This window comes from Gossypium hirsutum, chromosome A04 (genome assembly GCF_007990345.1).
Source record: "Gossypium hirsutum isolate 1008001.06 chromosome A04, Gossypium_hirsutum_v2.1, whole genome shotgun sequence".
In the NCBI taxonomy this organism is placed as follows: Eukaryota; Viridiplantae; Streptophyta; class Magnoliopsida; order Malvales; family Malvaceae; genus Gossypium; species Gossypium hirsutum.
Window position 1 is genome coordinate 83,957,603 of NC_053427.1, and position 8,733 is coordinate 83,966,335.

Genomic DNA, 8,733 nt, shown 5'->3' on the forward strand with positions numbered 1-8,733 from the left:
GTATTTTATATTTGAGATTTATTTAATCTTATTATTTGATATTTGTATATATTATATATATCAATTTTTTTTCAAAAATAGCAATAAATTCAAAATGGTATACCAAGAAAGATCGATATTGATACGTATCAGTGCCAATAAAAAACGATATATCCACTAGTACATTACTAACTACCTTAATTTGAACCTATGCAAAACAAATATCAGAGAAGAGTTTTAACTAGTACATTGATTTAGGGTGGTTTAGATGGGCGGTGGAAGTGCGTTTAGCTTACTTTTTGTCTCACGCTACCGTATTGTTACAATATCTAATCTCATCATCACCGTTATTTTTACACTAACCGCAGGTAAACACACCGTCCATTCAAGCCTACTTTTAATTGTTAATTTGAAATTTTTGGATAAATATATTATTTATTCCAATGAAGGTAGTCTAATGCTCTTTGTAAGCATCTTCCATATATTTCTCAATTTTCAATGTTTTCATCAATTCTATCATTTTATTCTAACGAATTATTCTAATGTTCTTTTGTACAAAACAAAACAAAATCGAAAAGTTGCAATTCCCCTTTTTTTCCCAATTTTTGGAATTTTAGGGTTTTCTTTATGGAATTGCAGCCTTCCCCAAAATTAATACTATTTATTATTAATTAAACTTTGATTTTTTAAAAGGTATATTTATATTTATTTTATAATTTATAAAAATTAATTTTTATTTTATATTCATAATTGTCCTTATGATAATTATGTACGGTAAAACTGAAGACTCATATATAATAAATAGGTATAGTGAAACTCGTTATAGTAAAAATCGAACATAAAAATTCAAACATCAAAAACTTCATTTTTTTACCAACAATATTTAAAAATCATTCAGTTTATAAATATAGTTTTAATTCTTAATATTCAATACTAAACTTGATTAATGTTTCCCATAATTATATAGGTGTTTTAACATATGGCAAAACCTGTTTCTAAAGGGAAAGGGAAAGCTTGCATGTTAGCCAATTGTAATGTGCTATACTTTCCCCAAAGGAGCTTGGTCATTAAAAAAAATGAAGAAAATGTGATTATTTTTATTTCAGGAAAAATAATAAATCAAATTTTTCTCTTTGATTTTCAGTTTTTCTTCTTACGAAATTTAAATCTAACTAAAATACTAAAAATCATGAAGAAAAATTTAATTTGTCATTTTCTATTAAAAAAGAATAAGGACAATGTAAAATCACAATTTCATACCATTTCCTTTCTAATGGTAAATATAAAAAATTTTTGCTAACCCATCCCATGCATCTACCAAATTTATAATGACAAAATGCATACATGCATGCAGAAGAAAATATCATAAATTATTGTTGGTTCCAAATATATATATATAGTTTCAACAAAATCTCTAGTGTGTTGATATATAAATTAAGCAGGTTTGGAAAGTGAGAAAATCCCAGGGAAAAAAAGAACATAAAATGGAAAATACTATGTTTTATACAAAAAAAGAAATCTGTGACTTACTGATGAATCATTCTTCAGTCTTCAAGTTGCAGCAACAAATTTTGTCATCGATTTTGCTTGAAATATCGATCAAAAGGAGGGACCAAAAATTTGAGACCTTGTGATGATTCGTTGATTTGTGTTCATCAAGTTCATAATCCTATGATGAAAAGAGAAGAAAAAACAAAACCCAGAACTTATAACCGTTGTTCTTTGATTCATAGTGAAGATTTATAAGGGAGGTCTCGTTGCACTACCACTCCAACCGTATACATCACCTGGAAATGGATAAGTTCCCATGTTTGGTCCCAAATTATAGAAAGGAACCCCGCCGCCGCCGCCGCCTACGCCGGTTCCGGTTGTTCCACAGTTGTTGTTGTTTCCGCCGCCACTGCCGGTTAATCCGGATGATTGTGAAGCTGCTGGTTGTTGTTCGTGAACGGTTGGTGGGTCTTCTTCTTCGAGAGGTAACCTATCGTAAACTGCATTGGCGAACGATGCAGCCATTAATACGACTGGACCTGAAGCCATTAACGGTCCCACCACGCTTCCTCCGACTACTTGACCTTGAACGCCGGCGAGATAAACCGTCAATCCACCAGCTCCAGGCGGTGCTGGCGGTGGGAGAGAAGTCCCGGTTAAAGATAAAATCTCGAACCGACCGTGTAGTGTTACGACACTTCCAGGTGGAGCAGCCGGTTGCCTTAACGTGACATTCGTGACGGCACCGGTCCCGCTGAGTACACAAACGCCACGGCCGCGCCGCCGTGCGTAGTCCGACACCGAGTCAACTATGTCTGAACCGGAAGAGATTTCGAGCACGTGGGATCTCAACGAGTTCGGACTGTCGCGAGCAACGATTATGGGTGATTTCGGCTTGTTCTTGGATCCCGCTGGACGTCCTCTAGGTCTTCTTCCCGACGTGGTACTTCCTCCTCCAGAGCTTGTAGTGGCTGCGCTAGGATGATCTGTTGTTCCTTGTTTCTCCGGCGAGTTGAATTGGGGTTCCGATGATCTTTGAAGCTGAAGCTCCGGTCCAAGTAGATGATGAACATAACGAGAACCGGCACCGGATTCCATAGCTAAAAAAATCCCAGTTTCAAAAACACCTCTAATATTAAACTCCGATCTGAATATCCTTCATTAAAACTGGGAAATTAAAAAGAATAATTCATAAAAAAAGGAGAAAAAAAGTTTATGAAGCTACTTTGCCCTACAAGGGCTAGGTTTGCCTCATACATATGAACTTTAAGTGCCCTTTTTTTGTATAAAACTTTTTAGCTAACTCAAAAACAAGCGATCAATCTAAGAACGACAAAGAAATTATATAACTTAAACCCAGATCCAGATCCTTAAAACTAATAATAATTAAGGAAAAAACGAAAAAAAAAAGTTTAACCCACTTCATGAACTACAGTACTCTGTGTGTATATGTATATATTTCTCTCACACATATATAAAAATACTAAAACGAATGAACTTTTTATTTAGAAATTTTCAAGGACTGTATTGTTATTATATAATGATAGATTTGTTTTTTATTCATTACCTCAAATCTATGGGTTTGAATGTCTGAAACTGTAGCTTTGAATGGATTTTTTAGGGGAAACAAAGAGTGAAGCAAAGAGGAGAAGAGGGAGAGAAGGGGAAGAGGAAATTCAATTAATAGGGTAAAGCTTAAAAAGCTAAAGAAGAATGCTTTGTTGACAAGCAAGGCATGAAGCTACAATGCATTTTTCAGTCTTAGGTTCACCTGGTGATATTTTTAATATTAATATATAAACTTTAACTTGTTTCATTTTTCTATTTATGTTCGGGTTGGTAGCTGTCCCCTTTAATAATATTATTTTTAAAATTTGAATCTACATCTCTTCTTGAGAAAATAATTTGTCTTACCACTACACTCAGTTCTTATCCAGTAGTCTATCATATAGGCAAAGTTTAAAATTATTATAAAATTTTAAATTTTTGGTTCCACCTTCCACCCTTATCTATCAATATACTAATATTTAATTATCTAAAGTTACATAAAATACCAATAATTATATTAATAGATTCACGAAAATCAATCATTATAAACATCGAAATGAATAGTTAATTCAAATAAATATAATTTATATAAGTAAAACTTGAATATGAAATCTCGAACTGAACTTCAATCTTACTAATAAGTTAATTCTTTATCGGCATGAATATAAAATATCTTAAATACAATTGTAACGATATGATATAAATAAATTGAATTAATATATTTAATAATTAAAAATCATAATATAATAATTTTTTGATAAAATGCATACTTTTTACTTATACTAAATTTCTTCGCGACCGATAGACATATTTAATATTTATTTATTATCTTAATTATATATTTAATACATAATTCATAAAACCTAGGTTTTAATTATTTATTATTATTATTATTATTATTATTATTGTTCATGGAGAAGTAACACATACCTACGAATTAAAGTATTGAATCCTTTGACCAAACTAATAGTGGCAGAGAATTGGAGAGACGGAAAAATGCTATATTATATGATATGATAAACAAATAAAAATAGGACATTAATATATGAATATTTTTATAATGTAAATTATTAAATTATTTAATAATTGATATGTATGTTGTTTCAATGTAGGAAGACGTGAGTTTGAGTGGCAGAAACGCATTATCTTTCTATTTATAGGTTGAAGAAAGGTTATGAATAATTCTAAACATTATGTTAAAAATAACATATTTGATAAAAAATTATAATAAAATTATTAATATATATAATTAAAAAATTAAAAAATATAGAAATTATTTATGAAACCAATGAGTCAAGTGCAGCATCCACGTCTGCCCAAAATGTCAGACACGTGAGAGTGTTCGCATCATTGGAACTTGCCAGACTTCCTAGCTTATCTTATTCTTATCCTTATTGTTTTCCATTTCTATAATAATAATAATAATAATAATAAAATCATTCATTCTTGTAAATGAAATTAATTAATGATTATCAACTATACCAAAGTAATGTTTTGAAATTTAATTTAAAAAATTATAAAATATCATTAAATTATCTGGAAGTTTTCACTTAGGTCATTGGGTTTGTTAAAATTATTCTTGTATTGTTTCTTGTTTGCGCCGCCAATACTAATAAAAAACTCTCATTCCCCTACTCTTCTATAATTTAGTTTTTCATGAAAAAGCTTTAAACGTTATTAATCTGTAAACTAAAATCCAAACAACTTTCTTCTCTGATCTCCAACATTATCCATCTGATAGACTTGAATCTAAAGTATGTTTTTAACTCATCAATGCGTATTGTTCCATCGTATCAGTTGTTGAATTGTTGCTTGGAGCTCAAGGATCGACCTTTTTAAAAAAAAATTGATAGCCTAGCGACTTAAATGAAAACTTTCGAATAACTTAACAATTAATTGTAACTTTTTAAAATTTAGTGATCCAAATGTAAACTTATTAATAATCCAATGACCTTAGTCTAATTTACCATTTTTTAAGGGAAAAACAAAAAAATGGGAAGAAATTGGTAATAAAAATAATTTAATTTAAACAAATTTAAATTACTAAAACAACTTTATAAATGTATTGAATTTAACTCATAAATAAGTTTTTAAGTAATTTCCTTACAGAGTTGGTTTCACTTAGTTAAGTGATACTAAACTTAATAATAATAATAATAATAAATTTTGTGGAGCTGGGACTGCTACATCAAGTATTGCGTCGAAAATGGGAGATTCATATCCAGTATATCTCGAAAACTCTTAATGGTTTACAGATTATACGACTAAATGTGTTCATATAGGTAGTTATTGATACATTTATTTAAAGTCCCACCAGCTTCGATTATAGCTTGTTGAGAAGAGATTGTAATGGGTCTATCTCCTCTCAATTATGGTTTATCTATTGTAATCGCTTAATGTTGTCTTTTCTACCAAAAAATGTGATTTGACTAAGTCTTAAATTGATATTCACATTGTTACCAGTGTACGAGAATATGAGTTGAAACGTGCATTTATCTTTCTATTTAAATGAGAAATTATGAATAAAAAATAATAAATTTAATTAGTTGCTCGACAGATCATAAAAGGGATGGATGATGGCCCATAATATGCCTCTACAACGTATAAATATGCATAAACTTGACCACATGCATCCACCCTTGGCTTATATTTACTTATTTATTTATTTTTAATGTTTGACTATTAAAATGCAATGCACAATTATTTGTTGAACCAATACAACGTAACATAAAATTAATACAAAATATAACAAATAAAGAATTAACAACAATTAGATAAATTTATTATTATAAATTCCCACACCGTAATTACATATGATGTATTTAGTGGCAGAGCTAATGGGTGTTGGCAAGGGCTCTACCCTTAAAATGAAAAATTTTCATTTAAGCCTTTTATAATTTATTAAATTTTAAATTAGTAATGGTAAAATTATATTTGATTTTTAAAAATAATAAAATTTGATTGAATTCTTTAAAATTATAAAATATAGACTATAAAAATGATAAAATGTATTTTACTATAGTAAAAATATATAATTTATTCTGTTCCCAAAATTTTTAGCTCTGCCATTAGATATATTTTATTTATTATAAAAAGTAGGAATAATAATTAACAAATTTTATCACTCTACGATCGCGAGTCAAATAGATTATAATAAATTTAATTAACATAAATCTAATAATTAGGACAATAATATAAAATATAAGTATGTCAAAATGTATAAGATAAATAATTGTGTGAATTATTTTAAAATATATAATATTTAAATACGATTAAAAGGAATGTACCACTAGCATGTTCCAGAATCTCATTGAGAATATTAACCAACATGTATAATGATATCAGAGGCGAATGTTGAAATTCGGGAGTTAAAATTAAATTTTATTTTATTATAATAAAAATATAATTTATTATTTGAATAGCCTATATTATATAATTTTTAAATGATTAAATAAATTTTTTATTATTTTAGGGGGACAAAGTACAATTTATTTTTATTAATTTAAATTTTATAAAATATAAAAAACTTAAATGAAAAATTTCTATTTTAAAAGGGACCGGGATCCTTGTCAACTCTTGATTACGCCCCTGAATAATATCGATAAAGTTAAATTAATAAATTATATATAGCTTTAATAAAATAAATATAATTATTACATTAATATATTTATAAATTCTAATGATCATGACCACCATACACGAATCATGATAATGAAAAATGATTTTTTTTGGGTTCCATAATGAACATATTGATTAAATATGATAACTTTTTATGAAGTGATGTTTAGTATTTAATTATGATAATATAAAAACCTCTTCTGGTTGGTGGGATTCTAAAGAGAAAGGAATAACATGCTGTGCAATTTGGATATATAATTAATAACAATTTTCTTTTCTCAACAAATAAATTATTGTTAGTACTTTCTTGAGCCACCAAAAGGGTTTTTTTATTATTAATAGTACAATTATATAAAGTTAGTCAAATTCAATTATGACATTGCAATTAGGGTTGCTAAGAAACAATTGTACATTGAGTTGGTGCCTAACATGGTGGTACTCTTTCAAGCACAAACAATAAATTGGATATAAGGAAGTTATTTACACAGTTCAATTCTTTATGTCTGCGGAACTTAATTCAGTGATAAATATCCGCTATCTTTAACACTTACAACAAGTGATCTTAATCTATCATACATCTTGTGACAATTTCCCTCACCTTTATACCTTGAAAACTAATACTCTCACTACTAAATTCACCCATTGTGATTTCAGCAAGTAAACCACAACACAAAGGTTTTACTATCAATATGCACTCATACAATAGGGATCCTTCTATGAGTTTATCAGACTGCTTACATAATAAGATCTATCACAGTCACTATAAACTACCATATTATAAGTGATACAATATTATAATAATGAAAAAATAGACAAGGATTCTTGGTAGCTAGTCTTTAGAGATTCAATCTAATCCAACTTTTTATTCAAGGGATTAGGTAAGGGTAATTTTATTCAATCAATCGCCATATATGATCTCAAGTGATATAATCTTCCATAATGGCTAAATTCATCCATATAATCAACAACCCAATAATGGTTCAATAATTGTCACACCTTAATATAGAAATTGTCTTCATATAAATTTGGTGGGCAAGGAGTGGCTACTCCCTTCGCACTGAATTGCCAATTTCATATTTTCAACAATATCTCATTAGGAAATTTTGTTGAATAAAACACAGTGTAGGAAGCTTGAATTATCAATCAACATTAGCTCCCCCTTAGCATATTTCCATTAACTTAGACAATAATTAAGCAATTAAGATACCTTAATATATCCTTTATAGCTTGTCAATGCTTGATAACATGATTTGCCTGATATCAACTCAATTAAATTATTTCCAAATTCGTTAGAATTTTCTTCTGATTGAAATGCAGTCCAATTGAGCTTTTGCTAAGTTAGCGGAGAGACAATCAAACATATACATTAGGCTCGAGCAATTAAATTATGTCCAGAAGTATCGTTCCGATAATTCACAATTTACTTATCTGGAGTCAGTCCACAATAAGTACCATGATTGAAAATTCCTTATTGTATACTTTTTTACGAAAATAATTCATCTAAATAATTTGTCCATGACCTCGTCATATGTGTGTACCCTCATATGGTATCTTTAATTCCTTGAGTTAAATCCATTCGCTCAATTCAACCTTATTTTATTCATTGTCCTATTGTGTCCTCTTAATGATTAATATGATTCACTATCAACTAATGACTGTGATAAATGCTCGTTGGAACAAGCAACCCGTGGTCCGTTCCATATTTATCATCCACATAATGCTAATAGAGGATATTGTTAACTCTTTAATCGAGCTATGATTCCATTATTGCTAGTAATTATGCCATACACAAGTCATGTACCCACATACCGGTTATTGCTCAATTATCATTAGAGCATAAGCCTCCAGTTATATCAAAGCATGAGTTACTATGCATGGTTAGTGACTAACTTGGATTTAGGTAAGTCACAAGTGAATTAATCACAAACAGATTCAAAATTAATTAACTTGGGTCTAGTCCTTGTATCATTCTTCCAATGAGTATATATATGTCTCTACTTGTGGAGTCAACTGCTCCAGTAGCTAAGACTAGCATCCCCTTAATTGGAATTGTAGACGACATAATAACATTCTATCCTTCTATGTATTTGAATCAAA

The 8,733-nt window shown here is 29.2% G+C and overlaps 1 protein-coding gene across 2 annotated transcripts; it reads right to left on the reverse strand.

Moving 5' to 3' along the window:
* Nucleotides 1-1,320: 1,320 nt before the first annotated feature.
* LOC121228234 (AT-hook motif nuclear-localized protein 25) lies at nucleotides 1,321-2,961 on the reverse strand. 2 transcript variants are annotated; one of them, XM_041111583.1, is made up of 2 exons: nucleotides 1,767-2,961; nucleotides 1,321-1,648 (listed from the first exon to the last, which is right to left on the reverse strand). In XM_041111583.1, the coding sequence occupies exons 1-2, from the start codon at nucleotides 2,566-2,568 to the stop codon at nucleotides 1,641-1,643; spliced, it is 810 nt and encodes a 269-aa protein (XP_040967517.1). In that variant the 5' UTR covers nucleotides 2,569-2,961; the 3' UTR covers nucleotides 1,321-1,640. The 2 variants fall into 2 exon arrangements, with proteins under 2 accessions (XP_040967517.1, XP_040967516.1); XM_041111582.1 differs by having other exon boundaries at nucleotides 1,321-2,961.
* Nucleotides 2,962-8,733: the final 5,772 nt, after the last annotated feature.